This window comes from Penicillium expansum (genome assembly GCF_000769745.1).
Source record: "Penicillium expansum strain MD-8 chromosome Unknown contig25, whole genome shotgun sequence".
Taxonomy (NCBI): domain Eukaryota; kingdom Fungi; phylum Ascomycota; class Eurotiomycetes; order Eurotiales; family Aspergillaceae; genus Penicillium; species Penicillium expansum.
The window spans coordinates 588294-611218 of NW_015971442.1; the positions used below are offsets into that span (position 1 = coordinate 588294).

General features: G+C 45.6%; 8 protein-coding genes across 8 annotated transcripts; 5 read left to right on the forward strand and 3 right to left on the reverse strand.

Annotated features, from left to right (window-relative positions):
• Positions 1 to 3714: 3714 nt before the first annotated feature.
• On the forward strand, positions 3715 to 5663 carry PEX2_010420 (endopolyphosphatase; the record flags this gene model as incomplete). Its single annotated transcript, XM_016738319.1, has 2 exons — positions 3715 to 3874; positions 3934 to 5663. The coding sequence occupies 2 exons, from the start codon at positions 3715 to 3717 to the stop codon at positions 5661 to 5663; spliced, it is 1890 nt and encodes a 629-aa protein (XP_016594428.1).
• Positions 5664 to 7596: 1933 nt separating this feature from the next.
• erg27 lies at positions 7597 to 8691 on the forward strand (the record flags this gene model as incomplete). The annotated part of the gene is made up of 1 exon (XM_016738320.1): positions 7597 to 8691. One exon carries the CDS (start codon positions 7597 to 7599, stop codon positions 8689 to 8691), a length of 1095 nt encoding a protein of 364 aa, XP_016594429.1.
• A 2494-nt stretch (positions 8692 to 11185) lies between these two features.
• On the reverse strand, positions 11186 to 12145 carry PEX2_010440 (uncharacterized protein; the record flags this gene model as incomplete). Its single annotated transcript, XM_016738321.1, has 6 exons — positions 11186 to 11304; positions 11398 to 11417; positions 11709 to 11845; positions 11914 to 11948; positions 12018 to 12045; positions 12107 to 12145. The coding sequence occupies 6 exons, from the start codon at positions 12143 to 12145 to the stop codon at positions 11186 to 11188; spliced, it is 378 nt and encodes a 125-aa protein (XP_016594430.1).
• A 1812-nt stretch (positions 12146 to 13957) lies between these two features.
• PEX2_010450 (uncharacterized protein) lies at positions 13958 to 14947 on the forward strand (the record flags this gene model as incomplete). The annotated part of the gene is made up of 1 exon (XM_016738322.1): positions 13958 to 14947. One exon carries the CDS (start codon positions 13958 to 13960, stop codon positions 14945 to 14947), a length of 990 nt encoding a protein of 329 aa, XP_016594431.1.
• A 1033-nt stretch (positions 14948 to 15980) lies between these two features.
• On the forward strand, positions 15981 to 17238 carry PEX2_010460 (Short-chain dehydrogenase/reductase SDR; the record flags this gene model as incomplete). Its single annotated transcript, XM_016738323.1, has 6 exons — positions 15981 to 16056; positions 16121 to 16575; positions 16631 to 16757; positions 16810 to 16884; positions 16936 to 17040; positions 17105 to 17238. The coding sequence occupies 6 exons, from the start codon at positions 15981 to 15983 to the stop codon at positions 17236 to 17238; spliced, it is 972 nt and encodes a 323-aa protein (XP_016594432.1).
• Positions 17239 to 17297: 59 nt separating this feature from the next.
• Positions 17298 to 18905, reverse strand: PEX2_010470 (uncharacterized protein; the record flags this gene model as incomplete). The annotated part of the gene is made up of 3 exons (XM_016738324.1): positions 17298 to 18055; positions 18680 to 18709; positions 18755 to 18905. 3 exons carry the CDS (start codon positions 18903 to 18905, stop codon positions 17298 to 17300), a joined length of 939 nt encoding a protein of 312 aa, XP_016594433.1.
• A 647-nt stretch (positions 18906 to 19552) lies between these two features.
• PEX2_010480 (putative arsenate reductase (Arc2)) lies at positions 19553 to 20114 on the reverse strand (the record flags this gene model as incomplete). Its single annotated transcript, XM_016738325.1, has 3 exons — positions 19553 to 19731; positions 19796 to 19910; positions 19962 to 20114. The coding sequence occupies 3 exons, from the start codon at positions 20112 to 20114 to the stop codon at positions 19553 to 19555; spliced, it is 447 nt and encodes a 148-aa protein (XP_016594434.1).
• A 454-nt stretch (positions 20115 to 20568) lies between these two features.
• PEX2_010490 (Arsenical-resistance protein ACR3) lies at positions 20569 to 22889 on the forward strand (the record flags this gene model as incomplete). Its single annotated transcript, XM_016738326.1, has 6 exons — positions 20569 to 20716; positions 20777 to 20919; positions 20977 to 21063; positions 21129 to 21728; positions 22137 to 22400; positions 22452 to 22889. The coding sequence occupies 6 exons, from the start codon at positions 20569 to 20571 to the stop codon at positions 22887 to 22889; spliced, it is 1680 nt and encodes a 559-aa protein (XP_016594435.1).
• Between the last annotated feature and the right edge of the window lie 36 nt (positions 22890 to 22925).

Below are 22925 nucleotides of genomic sequence, written 5' to 3' on the forward strand. Positions count from 1 at the left end.
CGTTTCAGAACAGTGTTCTAGTTAGAAGTTAACCTTGGGAAAGGGTTAACCTGACTCATCCTGGTACGACTCATCCTTTAACTTCCCAATTATACAGAGCTTAGGATCACCACAGATATCGTTCAGACTTCATTACGGGTGGAAGGGGAGCCATCAGCAGTATGTATCTTTATACTATGCCACGTCAGTTATATTAATAAGTGCCTAACTGACTTTCGGTATCTATAGCGAACTAACAATTCTTTTGTTGGAATAATCCATTACTCACTAACCAAACACTATGTCCTTTTTCCTCTGGCCAGAAAGGCATTTACACTTTGGGTGCGTGTCTAATATCAATTAGATATGAATCCAGAATGACACTAACCAGCAACCTACAACCTACAGACGTCCTATTTCTCATTTTATTTTCATCTTTTTTATCTCTCTATACTTCTTTTCTACTTCTCAGTATACCTTCTACTGGTCTTATAATCCATCATTTTCATAGTACCTTTTTCTACTCTTTGTCCTGGTATCTCTTCGTTTTACTCACCGTGATTTAGAAGATAAGTTTTCTAGAGGCGAGGCATACTTTCAATTTTTTACGTATGTATCTAATATCAATCAAAGTTAAACCGCGAACGATACTAACATATCAATCTACAGGCCTATATATGTGGTCAATTAGAGACCGGTAGGTCATTCTTTATAGCTCTACCTTTGGTATTGCCATAGATTACTAACAGTTCTGTTGTGGTATATCAGAGACAAACTACTTTAAGCCGTTCATAGCGTATCCCTAAACTCTGATACCGACGTACCACATTCTTACATCATTCTTGCATATATTCAATAACCCCGTTCCTAGTCTCTGTGGAGAGATATAGTCAGAAGTATCCTTTACTATCTTCGAAATTTTGTTGCTCACTCCTTTTCGCTTCCACGCATGTATGCTACCTGTATTTACCACATGGATACCCGGGGCTGTCCAAGACTGTATATGCTCAAGTGTCTCTTATATTGTTATAATACATACCTCACTTTATATCCCACTTTATATCTCAGGTAAGCTGAAGACATGACCTCGGGAATAACCCTGAGACTGCATAATACTATATCATAGACTGATACCTGGTGAGAGCGTTGAGATAAAGGCCCCTAACATGTACACCTTCCCTAATCTCTTCCACTCGTCCTTTCTCCTATTTTTCTTTTTCATTTCTCGTCCTCCTATCTCTTTCTTCTATCATTTTATTCATCTTCCTCGCAATTTCCATTCCTATCTTTTCCAGTTCCACTCTTTTTCCTTTCACATCTTTTCCATTTCATATCTTCTTCGTTTCATATCTTCTTCAATTCGTTTCACATTTTCTTCAGCAAGCTATTACTCCTCATCTAAGGATAATTTCTTTCCCTCTGGTCAGAAAAGCATTCAGGCTTTGGGTACGTATCTTATCTCGATTTAATGCGAACCGCGAAGGTCGGATTATACCATGTCATTCATATCAAGGCTCATATCACTAGCCCTCGGTGTCTACAGCGGCCCACTTCACCTTCAGGGTAATTTCAAAACGTCTCTAAGCAAAGTCCCATCCACATCACCGCTAATACAATCACTTATTATAGACCGATTCGCCCCGATACAAGTCAATTGAATGCCGAATGTTCGTGGGAAAGGGAGAGCTGGTTATGGGTTCAGATGACCGCATCGGCGTTGAGTACGAAATTAGTGAATTGATCGGCAGGAAATGAATGACAAAGACAGAGAACGGGAGCGCTCTGGGAGGAAGGGCCCGAATGCGGTGCTAGGAATAACATGACCGGCTAGCAGAGCCTCCCAGACCAGCTCGGATCTTCTGAGGTTCTTCGAGTTGAAAATACACAACCCTTTTTTCCCCCTGATTCTTCTCAGAACAGTTGTAATTCAGTAACCCCGATGGTTGCCCACTCGGCCTATTGATCCATGAAACACACTATTCAATCTTATCGCTATATATATTTTGGGGTGATTTGCATCAATTCTTACACTAAGATCTATAGCCGCATGTTTGACATTTGATATAAGCTTAAGCCTTCTACAAGCAAAGTCCCAAGGTCCTGTGAACATAATGACTGACTTGATTGGTTATTATAGACCAAGTAGGAAGGCTATCAGTCTCTTAAACTACGGATTTTTGTTAGCCGAGGCTAACTTCTTATAAAGGCTGATACTCGTCTGTGCCTTAAAGTATAGCGTAAGCGAGATTATTCCCGCTTGTTAGAGGCGCCTAGCCTAAATCAAACATTCCAATATGCTTCCATCAATCAATCTTTCAATGTTCTTCTAATATCAATGCACACTGATCAGCATTGAAATCGATTCTTCCATTTCAGAACAGTTTTTTAGCCGGGAGTTGAGTATCCCTGACGATAAAACCGACTAAATCTAATACGACTCATCCTTTCACTTGATCCCATTTAAACAGAGCCCCAGGAAACTCACGTGTAGACCTTATAGTATCACCCATTAGACTTACTGGAGATATGTAGGATGGCCATGACCTCAGATAATACAAGCTCATGCCTTTTTCGGGGTCTTTGGGGCCCAATCCGGATGCAGTAAAGTATAGCTGAAGCTGTAGCCAAGGATCAAAGAGTAGGCGGCTAAAGATTGCCCACATACAGAAAGCATATTATCGGAACGCCCTGTCAACTTCAATTGGATTGACAAGGTTGAAATCCAGGTGATGGGAGATAAATTAGGAAGGGAGCATTCTGCTCAGGTGTCTCTTTCCGATTACTTTTTCATGGGCAGGCAGTACTGTCAGGTGCCATCGATTAAAAAGCCATAACCACCTTCTTGCAACAGATAACTTGGCACCTTGGATTTGACATGGCCACCCGATGTGAACTTTCGGTATAGAAATATATTAGGCTTGCGAGGTCGATCACCCGCCAGTAGTAATTTTGATCATGCGATCTCCTGCCCAAAATATCCAATTGTGGGGGATACAACAAAACCTAGTTATAGACTTGGTGGAATAAACGAAGCGGATGGTCATTTCTATAAAAATCAAAAATCAAATGCTGGCGGGTAAACCCAGCTGAGACTAAGGATGACCCACGGGAAACCACATGCAGGCTTCGAATTTACTTTCCTTGAAGACGTAGGACTTCAATAATCTGTTGTATCTGGTTCATGATGATATAATAGACTACTCTGTAGAAGAATAACAATAATTAGCCACACCGCCTGAAATGGGAATAATAATAGGAATAATAATCGTACGATTAGGCAGCAAAAAGTCCAAGTCATAGGTCCTTTCTCTGTTTAACCAAGGGATTTAGGGGCACATTTCCTCCAAAGTAAAGTTCAGTTCCACCCTGATCTTCCAAGGTCCCTATAGGGGGGCACGTGATGGAGTCATTGGCTGTCATGTCGCGTGAGCATGTCGATCTGGGGATATCGGCCTGACTCTATATTTTGACCATTTAGTTAGTAATTTAAAGACAACATAAGTTACAGAGTATACTTCGTAGATAAGATCATTTACAAAGTCCTCCCCTTTCCCACATGGGCAACCTTGTCTCCTTAAATTGACCACCGGCCTCTGATTGGTTGCGCGTTTGAGTTGTTCGGCTGCCGTACCCGCCTAGTGACGTGACCGTGCAGATAAGATCTTTGCCCAAAATATTCCATTTTGACCTTCACCCACTTTCCTCTCTTGGTGTACCACTTGGTTTAGAGGACTCATGCAGTCAATTTTCTTGCTGCTGGGCCTCTTTGCCAACGCCATCTCCGCTAGCCCCTTGGGACAACAGCCGTTGGGCCGTATTAGTCCAACGGAGCTGTCTGGGCAGCTGGCGGAGAGTTTGCGCAAACCTGTACGCGGACGATTCTTACATATAACTGGTGAGGGAACAGTTTTCTACGTTCTTGTTTCTGTTGTGTAACCCCATGCTGACCAACAGATTTTCATCCCGACCGCCTCTACAAGCCCGGAACCTCGATCGATCGCTCATGCCACCGTGGTAACGGCCCCGCGGGGTATTTTGGAGCCGAGGGCACAGAATGCGATTCACCCTTATCACTTGTGAACGAGACATTTCGCTGGATCGAAGAAAATTTGAAGGATGAGATTGATTTTGTGATTTGGACCGGTGATTCCGTCCGACACGACAATGATGAAAAGCTCCCTCGCACGGCAGAGGAGATTATGGAGTTGAATGAATTCCTGTCCCAAAAATGGAGTAGTATTTTCGGCGTGGGGGAGGTTCGTGAGACCTCGAATGCCGTGCCTAGGATGTCGATCCCCGTGATCCCAACATTCGGAAACAACGATATCATGCCACACAACATCTTCAACGAAGGACCGAACAAATGGACAAAGCGCTTTGCGGAAATCTGGAACCAGTTTATCCCAGAAGATCAGCGTCACACCTTTGTTGAGGGCGGTTGGTTCACCACGGAGGTAGTTCCCGGTCGGCTAGCGGTCATCAGCTTAAACACCATGTACTTCTTCGATTCCAACAGTGCGGTGGATGGATGTAACGCCAAGTCGGAACCTGGATACGAGCACATGGAGTGGTTGCGGGTGCAGTTGAAAATCCTGCGCAGTCGCAACATGAAAGCGATTCTCATGGGCCATGTCCCCCCAGCCCGGTCGAGCGAGAAAAAGAATTGGGATGAGACATGTTGGCAAAAATATACACTCTGGATGCACCAGTACCGTGACGTTGTTGTCGGTAGCTTTTACGGCCATATGAACATCGATCACTTCATGCTCCAGGATAGTAACAAGGTCAATATTGATTCAAAGGTTGATGGGAAGGTGTCAGCCAGCTCAAAAACCGACTACCTCCAGTCTCTCCGGAACCAATGGTCCTCATTGCCATATCCTCCGTCCGGAGTTTTCAAGGAGCTTGACTCCACGTCAAATTTGGGAGATTCCTCGCAAGTTGAACCGGCTAAGAAAGACAAGAGGGGCAAAAAGAAGGACAAGAAGAAGCAAAAGTTCTTGGACAAGATTGGAGGCCCATGGGCAGAACGATACAGCGTCTCGCTAGTCGCTCCTAGTTTGGTCCCGAACTTTTTCCCCAGCCTGCGCGTGATCGACTACAATGTCACGGGACTGGACGATGTCGCACACGGTGTGGATTCATTCACACATGAGATTGATGCCACAAAATTTGGAGTCGATCATGCTGTGATGGATACCCCGGAACCCAGCGACGATTCTCTGCGTTCCCCCGAAATTCAAAAGAAGAAAAAGAAGGGCAAGGACAAGAAAAAGAAACCCAAGTTCAAAGTCCCTGAGCCCCCCTCGTCAACCGCTCCTCCTGGCCCTGCATACTCGAACCAGCCGTTTACCTTGCTTGGCTACACCCAATACTACTCAAATTTAACGAAACTCCACGAAAAGATCGCAGCGGGCGAACAAGGCGATGATCCTCGTCTCGACTTCGAGATCGAGTACACCACAAGTGATGACGTGTATCAAATGAAAGACCTGACAGTACGCAGCTTCTTCCAACTTGCAGCCAGAATTGGCGAGGAAGGAGCCGAAGAAAAGCACACTGGCGACATCAGTAGCCAAGGTGTTGATGCCGCTGATAAGAAGAAGAAGCCAGTGAACGATGTCTGGCGGACATTTTTAAGGCGCGCATTTGTTGGATTCCCAGTTGATGACCTGGATGAATAGGGCGATTTCGCTTTAGCAGTTTTCTTTTCTTTTTGGACACTTTTGCATGCACGATACATAGCTTGCATCTCAGGCTTATACAGTGGAGACTTGTGCTTGTGCTATCACAAGGTGTTATAGATTATGGCCATACACCAGTTGACAAGATTGGAGTAAAAATTACAGACAATCAAAAAAGTAAATTACCAAGTTTTACATTTGTCTACAACGCATTGTACAATTACACAATGGACTTGTCTAATTGGGTGATCAGCAAGGGTATCTGGCGGTGTAACATGTTGAATACTGTAACTTTGGGAACACAACGTCAGCAGAATTGCAGTACATGAATGATGTATTATTCGTCTATATCCATGGATCTCCATCTAAGGTATGGAGTACATCAATAGCTGTTGTACAATGAACAAAAATACAAATTTATCACTTTCATCACATCAGATAGGTGGATTTCTATCGCGACCACAATACCCACACCCATCACAGCCACTGCCAACGTGGCAGTCCGTGCTAGCAAGGTTTAGATTAATGGCCAGGTACAGAGTAATCTGGCCCGAGGGCTTGGGCACCCATTTAGCTGGGGATGATCCTGTAATAAGTAAATTCCCAGCCAATCTGCGATGTTGCCTTAGTTCTTTTTTGCCTTGAGCCGCTGCCACGTAGCAAGCCCGTCATAACCAAGTTGACAGAATCAAGTTGACACCGCACGCGAAACTCAGACTAGCAAGACAGCACAACATTCAATAAATTGTACTAGAGTGACATGGGTTGCCACTGCGTATTGCAATTGCTCAAGTTATACGGAGTACAAATAGATCTATCTCCACTTCTACTCCCTAGCATATTAGCATATCTATCAATTTTGTTCTCCATACTCCGTACTTCGTACAATTCTGTTGATTATTGTGGGACTGCAAGACAGACTAGTAAAGAATTACTATACAGTACCCAGGTACTCCATCCATACGCATATCCTCCAACCCGATCTCTTCGTCATATCAGGGGAAACCCTCTACGCAGCTAGCATGACCTTGCATTCCTACCTCGAAAATCTTTCAATTTTCTAATTCTCTTTTAATCCCTGAGCTTCGACTCCGTATCACGACCCCAACACTTACAATAACAATTCTAACCCAGGGCTCCTAGCTCGAGCCCCCCCGAGCTAGTAGCTTCATACCCGAGACACAGTCCCCCCAATTCCTAATTCCTTCCCCGCACAGACTTCGCTGGCACCCAAAATCGTCGCATTTCGCCCAATCTATCCCCTACTTTGCCGGCCACACGATGCGTCAAGTTTACTTGCAATCCAGCCACGAGCTCCGTCACCTCACTGCCTGCTCCTTGCATTGTTAGCCAAATTCCCAGCCACGATACAGCGTGAATACGACATTCGGAACTCAGCCGTCGCTAGACCGAAACAGGCAATATTGATTCGATTGATCGGACAGCGTTGTTCCACACTGTGTCTGCTATAATTCGAACGCTATATACTTGGTTGTCGCAATTGCATTTGGCACCCGCGCCAGGAACGAAAGCCATTGGCTGTGATATACTCCGCGGCCTGAACAATCGCCGCCTCCTCGGGTCCCGCTGAACCTTGCAGCTTGCGCCGAACTTGCTGCTCTTGGTTTCGGATATTCCGTGTATTTGACCTTTTTCATTCGGCGCGTCGCTGGAACACTCTGAGCTTTTGTGCGCCAAGACCTTGATTTTGCAGGTCAATTGGTCCGCGGCTTGAGGAATCGCGCGTGGTTGGAGCATGATTCAGTAGCTGCGTTTGGTTGTTATTTGAAATTCTGTTTGCGCGTTTTTCGGTAAGTCCAAAGTGTCCTCGCCTATTCCCTTCTTTGTTGAGGCATCCCTAGCTTCGCAATTGAGCTTTCTTTCTGTCAATTGGCCTTCTCCGAACCTCCACTCCGCCTGTTGCCTGAGACTAATGACCAATATGGCTGACACTATCTGCCCAGACTCCCCAATTCCTGAGTCGTGGGATTTATGGATGGCCTCCTCCGAAGTGGACCAGAAAGCCCTGGGCAATTTCGCGGCTGTCATGGGTCTCGAAAACCCCCTGCTCTCAGCAACGCTATACAAAGTCCTCGGCGTCTCTGTCATGCTATCAAAAAAGCTTCTTAGAGCCCGCAAGCTGCGGCGCCTGGACACAACACGTGAAACAAGATCCCTCCAGCTGTACCATCACATCATATGGCTCTCCCGCGAAGGCCTACTAATACTGGAGGGCTACATCCTTCCCATGGTAGACAGGTTTGTCGAGTTAAAAGTGCTCGCCTACAAACTCCGCGCCTCCTTCTACCATATTTTCGTCCTATTCCACAATCGCCCGATTTTCACACCCGACTCCGACATGCCAACCCGCCTCAAACATGACTCTATATACGGCGCAGACGCCCTAACCGCCCTCGGCGTCTCAGACACATACAATTCTAAAATGAATAATGCTTCGACACCAACATCCCGCCCCCCAGGCCTACCGGTAATACAACCAGTTCAGCCACCTCAACCACTCTCCTCCTTCCTCTTGCCCCCACTAGACTACACCGCCACAGCAACAGCCTGCTTCAATCACGCATCAAGTCTCTCCGACAAACTCCTACCGGGCTCACACCCTCTCCGCCTCTCCGTCAAGCTCGAATACGCAGCTTATCTATACGACTGTCTTCAAGACCCTATCGCGTGTCGCCGCCTCGCAAAACAGGCCATCGCAGACGTCTACAATGCCCAAGAAGGCATGGACGACGAGAGCTTCAAGGATGCCGCAGAGATCGTCAGCGTGTTGGGCAAGATGGTCAAACGTGGAGGTAAACCCGGCTCCAGTACTGGCACTCCGGGGAGCAGTGTCTCCCGCGGTGGGGGCTCACACAGTCGCAGTAGTCGCTCGGCTAGCCATCTTGATATTAGTGTGCCGACTACTGTCTCGCCAGTGCCGGTTACGAAGTCTACGCCCGTTGAAGGAGCTCGTGTGGGAGTGAGCCGACCTGCTGTCCCTGATGCTTCTATGATGAATCCGATTTAATGCGAATGGAAACGTGCATGATGAAAGAAACGCCGATGTTCCAATTCTTGTCATTGTCTTTTGCATGTTACGCTTCTATGTGTGATGATATATTGCTTTTCTTTGGGTTTCTGTTTTCATTAAGCATGTGTGTACATAGACATTGTGCATTTCCTTTGATGTTTGTAGATATATGCTACGCTTTGATGACCTTCATTCAACATTTACGAAGGAATGACATGTTTTGTGCTCTATGCAGTTGATGATGCTGCATTGTACAGGTTGTTGCAGAGTTAGGCGGTCATACATATCACCACACTACATACATGCAAAATGCTTGCCTGAGGAAAGCAAACATTAGATATGGTCGTTTGCTAATTTTCCTACCCTAAGATCTCGTGTTATAAAAGGCGGTGGGAAGGTAGAATAGGCATCACATCGCTTGATTCCTTTTTTGTCATGTCAGCTTAACATCCATCCCTGAATCCAACCTCGCTACTAATGGTGATCCTCTATATCAAATATCTGATCTATTTATAAACTGAGGGACTCCGAGATTCCCTAGCTTCTATCCACTGGGTGCCAAGACCCTGGTGCAGCTGATGTCCAAAAGGCTGTCGGGGTCAATGTCTTCAACGTCACAGGATGAGTCTGCACATCCCACTTGTATTATACGTCTCCCAGAATCACGGTTCATATTCGGCCGAAACTCACCCTAACCGAGCAGGATGAGCTATTCGGCCAGATCTTGGTGAAGATCAAACCCGATGGGCGGTTCCAAACCCAACATTCACGATTATCTCTACTTGCCTTGCTGATCCCTCTCGTCACTCCGCGTGGCGAGATCAAATACAACGATTTCATCCACGGTCCAGTACCAAATACGAGATCAACCAGCTCACATGCCCTTGCACTTGACAATTTCAAATGGAGAAATTACTACACAACTGAACGACACCTTATACAAGTTGCAGCCACGCTTGCTCCTCGTGTTGACAGTACCGCGAACCTGGAATGCGTCAAAATTCACGCACCATTACCTTTCACTACCTTCGTCTCGCCGCCAATTTTGATTTTTCTGTCCTTTCCTTCGCGCTGAGACTCCAAAACTGCCTCAAGCTTCAGTGTCGCTCCGGCTACTAGACTAAGGGCTTCAAATTGGTGTTTTCTTTTCATGGTGTCTTGGAAAGAACGGAAAAGAGAAACAGTGAAATTCTACACTTTAAGCAGTTCATTATCGCTATGAGCACAGTCCTCAATGCAAGGAATTTATCGACACTTTTCATGCTGGTCGTAATCCACCATGCTGCATGGACGAGGTTTGGGACAAGTTGATGCAGTCTCAGGCTAAATACAAGCCTGAAAATGTCTATACAAGCATGGAGACAGATGAAGGAACGGATGTGTTGGGGTGACTGCACTCTCGCGGCCCAGTCGACAACGATGTATTCCAGACTATCAATGAATTATTCTAATTTGTCCATTATTTCAGCATCTATAACCCACAAGTAACCCATTGTCATGGCTTTCTTCTCATTCATTCATCATCTAGTGTCTATTTTCTGGTGCTCAGCATTGCCCAATATTTAGACAGCTCATCAAAGAAAGGATACTCAGCGATCTACGAGTGGCAGCAGCCCCAAAAGGAATAGAGGCGGGGGACGTAAAGTACTGCATAAATAGATCAAGCATAAGATCCCCAGCACTACTCTGTGTGTAGTGGGTTTAGTGCAGGGATGATGAACACCAAATGGTATCAGTAGGATGCTACACGTGGTGGACCTAATGCCGATCAGTTACGATTTTCGGATGTCGATCAATTGCCCGATAGATTTGACTCACATCATACATGAGAAGCATATAGAAATCCGGTCAAGATCCTGTAAAACAAGGTCAAAGAATAGTTCATCAAAGCCAGGCAAATAAGTGTCCACTCATTGATTCCAAAATCTAACATGGTATCGAACGAAAAGGAGGCATCCAGTGAGGATGTGAATTTTGTCATGGAAAGCCTCCATGACACCAAGAACCACCCTTCAGAAAATTACAGGCATTGAACTGAGCCGAGAACACTTCAGGCAGATATCGACTGCCATGAGGATCAGGAGAAAGCACTCAGGAACGTGAATAGTGGAAACTGCTATAACCGCTCAATATATCGAGGTAGAGCGACTGAAAGCTGAGGCCGCAGCACGGGACACGACCATAGAGCAACTCAAGGGTATCTTTTTTAATATGAATACAAATAATTCCCAGATATGTATGTACATAAAGATCAGTGTAATAGTGTGTTTTGGGGATCAATAGGCCGACTCCGTAACACCCGGGGTTACTGAATTGCAACTGAAACACTGTTCCGAAGAAGAATAAAGACAAAGGCCGAGTGTGATATAAATATGGCGAGGCTCAGAGGATTTAAGCTGGTCTGGGAGGCTATGTTCGCTGGTCATGATATCCGTAGTACCACATTCAAGCCTTCTCATCCACCCCCCTAGACAGCTCCCGTTATCTCGCTTTAGAAATCACTCTCTTCAGACCACCTAGGCAGTTCACTGATCTCGTACTGGTTATCTGCCCATAACCAGCCCTGGAGCGCCCCTTCCCCAACATAAGACGGCTCCCCCTGTGTCAGAGCTGCGTAACGCCAGTCGTTGGTCTAGAATAATCCATTAAGTCGGCCGTTCTGTAGATAGGTGGGAAGATTTCTTATCAATGTTTTCAGCTTACTGTAAAGGTAAAACGGGCCGCTATAGATACCGAAAGCTAGTCATATAACTCTTAAATAAAAGATATAGCATAAGAATACATACAGCCAACGGTCCCCTTACGCCTTGTAAGGCGGCTTGGATACTCTCTGTAGTAATTCTGAGATCGCCACGAATTCTTATATCAAGTACCTATATGTATGTAAGCGATTGGGTCAAAGGACATGCTATTCGTGTTGTGTCTCACTCCATTGTCCCAAGTCGTAGATATCAAAGCAATCAGTAAAGCTCTTAGGCTTTGGGTGCCCCCAAATAAAGTTTTCTGTAACATACGTCAGCTGGATGGTGGCGTCGAGATGTGATCTCTCGCCTAAGACAATCTCAACGTATCGCGAATCCACATCGATCGCAGTGGCAACCACAGTTGGGACAAATCCGGGCATACTTTCGATATGTGCCCTATTACCAGGCTGTTGCAGATAGCTAGGGGTATTAGAATGACAAAGTAGCTTGGTATAAGGGATTTAAGACGACCTACCACTGCGATAAAACCGTCAAAGTATGTAGTACCCGCTATAAAACGGCTAAACCGTTAGCGATCCAGTGACAATATTAAATGAGCAACCAGAAAGAGTGACATACCGGCTTCTAACTGGCCAAAAATATTGGTCTATAGATTGTTCTGGTCAGTACTTTTCACGGTTCACATCATATCAATATGAGAGACGCACCGAAAACTTGAAGGCGGGTCTTATTTGTAGGAAAGACATATTTGGTTCGGGTGAACCTTGATTGTTGATGGTATGAAGAAATGGACAACAGGATAAAGAAGCGATGGATACTAGAAGAAAAGATAGCAAAGAGGGTTACAGAGAGAAACGAAAGTGACAAGAAAGGAGAGAAAGGATACGCGCAAGAGGGTAGGGAAGGTGCACATATTAAGGGCCTTTATCTCAACGCGCTCACCAAGACCCATCCCTCAATCTCCTATAGCTTGGGTATCAGTTTCTGATATAGTATTATACAGACTCAGTTCATTCATGTCTTCAGCTTACCTCAGATATAAAGTGAGATATAGAGTTAGGCACATATGATAATAATATAAGACTCATTTGAGCATCTACTACCTTGGACAGCCCTAGGTATCCATGTGGTGAATATATATAGCATATATTGAAGAGGGGAACGCTCTAGTGCAGTATGCTCTCTGGCATACAGGTTGATTGAACACTCATAAGTTCGCGTCATACCCAGCAGGGCATACAAAAGAGACTGGGACTGTCGTCCAAGAAGTGAATTCAGAGAGGTGTAGGAGTTTGTATTCTCAATCAGTAACTGGCTGCTACTTGTGACCTCTGCCCACCTGTACATCAGTGCTTACATAACAATTTCCGGTGAATAAAGTAAAGAAGGGACAGGTCAGGCATCTACGTAGGGAGGGTTCGAAGTATGAGGTACCAGCTCTAAAACAAGATGAAGAAACCGTTAGTGATTTATTGACAATATTAAATGAGGGCGTCTAAAAGGTGACATACTAGTCTCCAATTGGCTAAGGACGTTAGTCTGTAGGTTTGGTATGGAGAACATATTTATCTAGCAAGAAAGCTTCCATCTCATGAATGTTGAAACCCAGCTTTACAAGTAGACGGTCATACAGTGCTTGCAGCATAATTGGCGTGATGCTTTGTGGTTGTGCAGCCCTTATAGCCCCTATGGAAGGAGCTTTGATACTACCGAAAACCTGTATATTAGAGCGGATCTTAGCGCTTGCGTGCTTGCTACAGCCAGCAGGTTAGGAGTTGCAGTATGGAAAGTTTATCAACGCAGACATTTAGTCTTAGAGCACTCAAATATTAACCGGTTGCCTTCAGCGATAGACTTGGCACACATCATAGTATGCACGAGGGGCATTGCGGAAATAAACAAAAGAATCGACTAGGGCTGAAAAGGGCTGAAATAGACTGAAAAGGGCTGAAATAAGCCGGTCCGAAAATCCTGTTTTCCTGTTTTGGAGTGATCGACACGTTGCTAGGGACGATGCCTCAGGCCAACATTATTGGAAGGGAAAACTTCCTGTCAAAATGTGGTCAACGTGGGAAACATTCTTCGACATTTTGACAGACAGGGGGAATTTTCTACACTTCAGATCAAACGGTTTCAAATAAGTCCAAGTCATTGTTACACTACACAACGGTCATCGACGTCATACTCGTCTGTGCGAAAAAAAAGAAGGGCCAAGCATCCACCTACCCCGAGGGCTCCTTATCGTGTTTCATTCGACTATTAACCCGTCGAATCCACCTTGAATCCACCGCATATGTGATTTCCTCTTGTCTTTTCACCCCTCAAGCTCCTTCACCTCTTCTCGGCCACCCTCCAAACAGACCAGCCCCCCTGCGCGTCGGCGCGTTGCTCTGCAGAAACGCTGCATCACACGGAACGTTGCATTGAAACGCGAAACACCCGAGCTTATTCCCTCCATGGCCTTGAATTTGTCATCTTTGCTTCTCCTCGATTCTCGTGAAGCCTAAACCTCAAAATACCCTTTCGAAGCTTCTGGACGAAGTCAGGGAGCAGGGACGATGCGGTCTGGCTTGGATACACCTGGCGCTCTCCCACTCCTTATCCTTATTGCCTTTTCGCTTCTCACATTGGTGCCATCACTGCCGAACCTCTATAACTCGAAGCTCGCGGACTTCAGCTTCTATACTGGTGGAGCTCGCCGTACGTCCCCCTTTCGGTCAATCTCAAGCTCACGCGAGTCAACTAACCAAGTCGACTGTCCAGAGGTCCCTCTCCTTCGAGATAGTGTCACCGAATTAGAACCGAAAGCACCCCCACTCAATGAGCCTCACAAATCATGGATACTTGCATCGTCACATCGATCGCGAGGAAATCGCGCACCACTAACCGCGCGGGTTGAAAATCCCGCTGTGGTCGCGGCCAGCGAGACGACCGCCGTCGCAAATAAAAGTCGACTTCCATCGTTAACCCGCGAATCCTCGTTTTCATTCAGTCGCAGAGCCCGCGCATTCAGAACCTATTTCATCCAGCAATTAGACGACTACCCATTCCTCACGTCATTCTCCAACCGCAGCCTAGTTGCAGGCTCGACGCACCCATATCCTCCCATCACCATGAATGAATCTTTATCAACCTCCGACGATCAATCTGCTCCAACAAGCATCCCGTCATATAATAATTCATCCGACAGTATGCAAGGAAAGCTACTTCCCTTTCCTGCCTTCCTCCGTGACATGTGTCAGCAGGCCTGCCATGTCGCCATTGATTTTGGAAAACGCGTCGGACTCCACGGAGCAGATTATGCGAAATCCATCTCCCTCTTGGAGTGGATTATAGGGGCTCCCACATCATTAATACCTAACCCCACAATTCCAACCCCCGCTGTCTCAAATCAAGACCCATTCACCCCGCCTGAGCAAGCACCGCCCCAACAAAAAGTTGGCTCTGAGGATTCCACCGATGCTGCTGCTGGTCGGCACTCGCAAGAACTCCATGGAAGCTGCATGGCGGTTGTGATTGGTCTTGTTGCGGGTATTATGTGGTTCTAGAGCAGGCTGTTTTGGGTACTGCTACTTCATGTCTGTCCGCTGATATGTGTGATGACCTTTCTTGTCTTATTTGGTTTGGCGCATTGTATTAGATACTTGTAGACAATTGGGCCGGTGGCTCTGGTTAAGCCTCCTGTTGGAATCTAATAATCACATTTACCATTTCTCGTCTCCATATCTCTACAGTCTTCTGGCAATCAGTCCGTTCTTGCACCGGTTTATCAAATCAGGTCAAGCAGCACTACGGTATATTGCACCTGTTAACATCTGGGCATATTATTTGGTAGCTAGTTCTGCTCATTCTCGGTATCGGTACTGGCACCCGTTCACTCAGCCCAATCGACGGCTGTTCTTCTTAAGGGATCCCTGATATGAGGCAATTATCCCCGCTCGAGCCAGGTGTGACTAAACCGAGCAATCTCTCTACAATAACACAATGAAAGAGGGATCCTACATGTGCAACCTAGGCGGCCTTGTTCGGGTTGTCGTTTATATTCCTGAATTTGGACATTTTGGGTCTTGAATAAGAGATACATTGTCTTCCTAGATCTTAGCTAGGGCTTACCATCTTCTACGTTGTATCTATTTTAAGCCTACTTGTATCATGATATCATACATCATACTAGAACTGGCGTAATATGGCCTGCACAAGGCACAGCTCGTAGGAACTAACGGAGTTTCCGTCTTAAAGTCCTTGATAACTTTCAAAAATTATATTCCTAGTATGTTCCATCATCTTCTAAAACCACTCATAAAACCCTTGCGAAGAAACAACCCAATGCACTCGATGAGTGATGACAGTGTGCTAACCCGATGTGGAAAGGTACGTTCTCTAGTGGGGATTTCCGTGGACGTTGGTTGGTCCTTCCGAAGTATATCAACGATGCACTTCAAGAGCACTTATTCCATTATCACCGAGACGAAACGTATAAATAGACCATTGTTTGTAGTTGAATTAGAAGAGAAATTAATCAAGGCTTTCTCGCTTTCGTTATTGCTCCAGCTTTTTTTTCTTCAAACTTCTTTGCCCAAAATGTCCAACAATCAGCAAGTCCTCCGCTCTGAGGTCGTTCTAGAGAAGTATGGAAAGGCCCTTGCTGGAAAGACAGGTAATGAACGACTCCCATCATCTGTCAAGAAAGAAGCACTGACAAAGCCCCCTTCCTTTTGTAGTGCTCATCACTGGCGTTTCCGACGACTCCATTGCAGGCGAACTCGCACTTCAGCTTTCCGCCGCCGATCCAAAGCTACTCATCATGAGTGCCCGTGCCGAATCAAAGGTGGCTGGAATCAGAGAAAAGATCAAGTCTTCGAAGCCGAATGTGGAGACTCGCTTCCTCAACATGGACCTGAGTGACTTGAGCGCTGTACGAAATGCTGTCGGAGACCTAGCAGATGTGTCTCACATCGACCACCTTGTCTGCGTCGCCGGTGTAATGTTCCCGCCTTACAGCAAGACAAAAGATGGATTTGAGAGCCAACTGGGTGTCAATTATCTGGCGAACTTCCTCTTCGTTAAGTTGCTCTTACCGAAGATCCGTGCTGCGGGCCCAGGTTCGTCTGTGGTTATCATGGCCTCGTCCATGGTCAGACAGGGGAAGATGCACTTCGACGACTTCAACTTCAGTGTGAGTTTGACTTTCTGGGTATATCTAACAGCACTGACATTGTAATTCTTTGCAGGATGGCCAAACCTATGACCCTATGGTTGCATATGGCCAGTCGAACGCTGCAAGAGTAATGTTTGTTAAGAGATTGGGCCAGAAGTTGAACAACGAGAAAATTCGTGTTTTCAGTATTGATCCTGGCGGTATGTCTTGCCTTTTTTTATTATTCAGTGGATCTAGCTCACCAATATTTAGCTGTTCAAACTGGTCTGCAACGACACTGCCCTCCGGAGTTTTTGGACCAGGTCGCCGAATGGAAGAAGGCCGGAGGTATGTGGTGCCCTCTTACTACACGTCCTATCTCTCACTGACCAAAAATAGCCATGGTTGACATGGATGGAAAGCCAATCGAAATTCCCCCATGGACTACTACCTCCGAAGGGGCCGCTACCGTCATCACAGGAATGATTGATCCTACCATCGCAGGTAAACAGAAAACCTCGGCAAGCCCGTATTCTCTGTGTCTTTTACTAATCATGTCTGCATCCAGGGTACAATGGCTCGTACCTCAGCCAGAACGCAGTCTCAGACCACGAATTACACACCCATATCAATGACGAAGGGAACTGGACCAAACTTTGGGAACTCAGCGAGAGCCTGACTCAGGAGAAATTTTCACTGTGAGCGATGTGAGGTTGAAAAGACTTTGATGTCTATGTGTTTATTATATAAAGACTGAGATATCACTTGATCTTTGTGAACACAATAGGCTTCTCCCCTCGCTGTTTCCTCCAGTGATTTGAAGATTTGATTATGTCAGGACATTCTGTTATTATCCAACTCCATTTCCTTATAAACGTCTCCGAGAGCTCGTAAGCAGATGGATCCCAGGCTTCGCCCCAAACGCGAAGCCCGACTTCTTGCGACGGAGCACAAGCCCCATAAAAGTCACCACATACTTCATCTTCATCAATCACGTCTGTCCGGACCAAGAGAGCCTCCCGCAGAGACAATATTGGAATCAGATCAACCCAGGGGTGGTGGATTATTTTTCTTTGTTTCTGGGATGGAAACAGGCTTGCTGGGAGATGCACTGCCGACATCAATGGCCCGGAAAGGTTGAATTGGGACGCGAGGTCTTCATTGAGAAGATCAAATGTCAGGCCTAACAGGTCGGCGTTGATTAACATAGCGCGAAGCACATTGTACTGGGCGGCAAAAAAAGTAGGATTGGATGAGAGAATAGGGTTCTCAATCATGTGCAAGGCTTTTGCATAGAGTTGGTTCATAAACTCATCGCGCTGGGAGGGAGTGAAGTAACAGAAATATTGTTCGTTTTGGCTGGAAGGCGGCGGGGATAATTGAGTAACTTGATGGCTTGTTGCTGCTTCTTCTTTTGTGAATGCATTCTTTTTTGGGATGTTTGAATCACCGATATAGACAACCCATTTCCTCTCTGTCGTTTTTTGTTGCTTTTTACATTCTAATGCCTTCTTTTTCCCTGTATAACGTGTTAGTCTGAACAGTTGATAGTTGAGATGCCGAGCGTGCCGAATCGGAGTGCCACCTACTGCTCGCACGTTGATTCAGTCGATTTTGGAGTCGTCTTCGAGCCGCGGGATCTAATATCTCTACCGAATTATCTGAAGCTGTTTGCTCGAGAGCTGTCGGTTTATCAGCGTGGAGAGCCATCTTCAAAAGCCGTAGTTGAGGGGACGAAGTGGTAAGACGCGAGAAAGTTTGGACGTGAGGTGGCCCCAACGCCAAGTTCGGAGTTAGCGTTAGATCCGAATAAACGCTGCCAGCATAACTGGACGACATACTACAACATATCAAATATTCTAATGCTAATCTATCGATCTTTCGTTTTCGATCGGGAGAAATAACACATATGGATATGATTTCAATTATCCCATCTACTCTCTGAGAAACTCGGAATCGCGTCCGATGATCTCTTCCCCCCTTCATATTTATGACGTAGCATAGTGGCCAAAAACCGAAAAGAGTAATATTCTCCAATGTCTTGGAGGTAATGACCGTCTATAGAAACTATTAATTATTCTCTTATATTATACGAGATATCTGGTCTTGATCTCATACATTGCGAATAGAATATGACACTTACCTCCAAACTCCGGCGAATACTCACCTGTGGCTGTAAGAAAGATTCAGGTCCCAGCACAATAAGCAAGCCACGCACAGAGACTGGGGATGACAATACAGATGATGACCCTTATGGCGCTTTGAGTGAGGTCGCTGCTCCAGGACCGGTCGAACGCACGACTGAAGAGGAAGAAGCGCTCCACGAATCCCTCGATAGGAACCTCTCTGAGCCACATTCGCACCCTCATCTCAGCAATAATTGAATGGTTTGAACACAGATATCTGGTCCATGTACTGTACCCTTCTTGTTCTTTGTGTATGAGATCAGTAACTATACTAACATACTAAAGAACGACTTCACGGAGTGCACATGGTACATAAACCTTTGGGGGAAATGAGTCTCATTGTTCCTGGGCATCAATAGCTTTAAAGATACCCTTTTCAACCTCAAAAGTGCACAGGCAAGAGATCAAAATGCGGCTTTTATCGGACATTCCGCGGAAATCTAAACTGAAGCTCTTCCCAAGGTTGTTTAGGCATGGCGGGCCGCTGAATTTACGGATAGGTTAATTATGAGCTTCATTAAACTCGTGCTTACTACCCTTCCCACGTCTTAAATAAACTTTACAATAGAGAATGATAAATACAATGTAGAGGAGGGATCTAAGGGCGCCTGAGAATCGTCAGACTGTAGTCCGACGGCCAGACATGCATATATCTGGCTTTGGGACCTGGCGTGCAATTTACCTGATCGGACAATGTGCTCGAGCATCTCATAATATCCTAGGCAAAGTTCTTGGTGAAGCAGCCTGTTTCAGATACTCAGTTTAAATAGGAAGTTGACAAAAAAACATCGTGTCATCCAATTGAGTATGAGTACTTCGACTGAATACTTTTACTTTGCCCAGACAGATGCATCATACCCATCCATCAAGGATGTATACTCGGAACCGGCCACAACCCATCCTTTGATGCCCCCCGAGAGAACCAAGCTCTTAACCTCTGTGTCGTGTTGGTCTTCGAGGTAATCCGCAAACCACCCTGATGCGCGAGTACCTCGACCAGCAGATGATCCTGAAGGCAAATTAGTATTTTCAGTTCAGGAAGTCGGCGTCATATTTTCTTTAGTAAAACTTACCACAGTACCAAATCACATATTTCACGCTGCTGTTTGATACAAGAGAATACAATGTTGGGATCGTGGGGTATAAACTTTGAGCTGGCAAGTTCAATGACCCTTGAATCGTTCCTCCCTGTTAACACATCAGTGCATGAAGACGTCACTTTTTTTAAACCGTTTATACCTCATAGTCTGTACGACGCAAGTCAACAAGTAGAAAGTCTTTGCCTGCTTGTTTACCCTCTCGAATCCATTGCAAAAGCTCTTCTCGCGATATGGAGGTTGCCACACCCCTTGGTGCGGGATATGCAGCATGCCATGGAAGCTCGGCAGACATTGTGGTTGACACAGATGATAAAATTGAAAATTGAGATATTAGACACTCATCAGACTGTTGACTCTACAGCTAGAATACCCCAAATACCCCGCCTCCGCTTGTGAGGAATGTCACTCCCGCACTCTGATTGGCTGAGACAAATTCTCTAGATTTGATTCTTCAGCCAATCAGCGCCCGTCAGTGACATATCATTGCCATCTAGTTCTATACAAATATCTATAGACCTGGACGAATATAAAATTGTCCCCTGATGTCTGCTAAGTCCGCTGCATTTTAGTAATCATCTTCCAAAAAGGCATTAATTGACCAATCTTGATCATTTACCATGGCATCAATACACCCACAGGCATGCTTACATGCCTCCTCCAGTCCTCCCAACAGCCAAATAAAAACATGCGACATCGAAAAGCAAAGTGAGACCTCTTCTCCAATTAAGCCACCGAAGAAACAATCAATGTTCTCAAGTCTCGGTCTCCTTGACCGGTTTTTGGCAATATGGATTTTTCTTGCCATGGCGATCGGAATCATCCTGGGCAACTTTGTCCCAAGCACAGGCCCTGCCCTACAAAGGGGAAAATTCGTGGGAGTCTCTGTTCCCATAGGTACGTGCAAGCAAGTGCCAACCTTTTTGTGGTCTCTACTAACTGAAAATGTGCTTCTAGCTGTGGGTCTTCTCGTCATGATGTACCCTATCCTGTGCAAGATTCGGTTTGAATCCCTGCATCATGTTTTCCGAGCGAAGGATATTTGGATCCAGATGGCCTTCAGTATTCTTCTAAATTGGATTATTGCCCCTTTTCTTATGGTTCGTCATTTAACACTTTCACGGCATGTAGCCCATTGCTAACTTGTTTTCCATTAGTTGGCCTTGGCTTGGGCGTTTTTGCCCGACGAGCCAGAATTGCGACAGGGACTGATCATTGTTGGATTGGCACGATGCATTGCCATGGTGAGCCTACACCACTCAGCAAACGGGCCTCGAAACCGAGATTGTGCTAACCTAGCTTTTATCAGGTGCTAGTTTGGACAGGATTAGCTGGAGGCGACAACGAATATTGTGCCATCCTCGTCGCTCTCAACTCAGTGCTACAGATGGTTCTTTTCGCTCCAATGGGGGTATTCTTCATCAGCGTCATCAGTGGCGATCCAGTCACATTCGAATATTCAACAGCTGCCAAAAGTGTTGCGGTGTTTCTCGGAATACCTCTAGGGGCCGCTATCATCACGCGTTTCGTGCTGCGACGAATCTCTGCGAAATGGTATGATGAAACCTTTCTTAAATGGCTTAGCCCATGGTCTCTCATCGGTCTGTTGTTCACAATCCTTGTGTTATTCGCCTCGCAAGGTCGACATGTGGTCCACCAAATCGTCTCCGTGGTCCGAGTCGCAGCACCGCTCATTGTCTATTTCCTGATCATCTTCTTTGCGACCCTCCTTGTCGCATACAAATTGGGATTCGGCTACAAGTTAGCCGCTGTGCAGAGCTTTACGGCTGCTAGCAACAATTTTGAATTGGCGATTGCTGTTGCGGTGGCGATGTTTGGTGCGGATAGTAACCAGGCTCTTGCTGCGACTGTTGGGCCTCTCATAGAGGTTCCTGTTCTGTTGGGTCTGGTATATGCTGTCAAATTGATAGCTAGACGAGTTGGTTGGAATGATTAGGGGGTAAAATATAATATTTAGACTATTAATAATTATTTGGAGGAACATCGAAATTTGACGTCCTGCGATCTGCGGGATATTTATCTAGTGACATTCCACTTTCATTTAATTGGAAGATACTTAACTTTTCCTCCGCGCCATTCTCCACTTCTTTTTCATTTAATATCACGATATTTGAACTTCTTCAACTTCATCTTTCTCCCCCACAGGTGTTAGTCACAAAAACCCTTCGTTATAAAAGTTCTTCTGTCCAACTCAAAATATGCCACGCACAAAAACCAAGACCAAGGTCAGTTAACTAGTAATTATCCCATCTTTCTATTTATCCCATTACATCCCTCTCATGTTCTACTCGTCTAGAGCGAAGATCTCGCCCGTATTCGCAATAATCAACGGCGATCAAGGGCAAAACGACTGGAATATATTCGGGAGTTAGAGGAAAAAGCAAAGAAATACGACGATATAATTGGATCGAAATCTCCGCCATCGCTATCAGCATTTGATAAATTGCAATCTGAAAATGCTTGGATGAGAGGGTTATTGGTCACCCTAGGCATCAATTTCAACTCTGTGGATGCACCCCCCGGAAGCATTCACGATAGCGAACCCAATATGGTATCAGCGGTAGGGTCACACATTAAACAACCATAGTCTTCAGGTTCTGACTATTTAAAGATCACAGGATCCTTAGCTGGTAACGTGGAGACTCAGCAACGTATGGAAACTCCAACCCCATTGTCATTCTGGGATCAATGGGATTCGTCGGGTCTATCGCCTGACATGGGGTTGGATTTCAACATCCCGTTACTATCGAACGAGATCAATGATTTTGCCAATCTGGATCTTCCCTTGGCAGACCTGGCAGAACCGAATCTTGGTGCTTGGCAGTATCATGAAACCCAGGAGTGCACCGAGACAAGCACTCCGAGTAACATGAATACAACTCTGTGCTCTTTAGCATGTCAATGGGTGATCCAATGCAATACCAAAGGTGTGGAATTGGATGTGTTGTACTTTCGGATGGAGCGTGGTTTCAAACAAGGCAATAGTCCCTTGGAAGGATGCAGGGTGGATAACCAAGTGCTTCTTAAGGTTTTAACGGAAATATCTTGAGATAAGTCGAGTTTAGTTTCAACTAATATGCAGCAT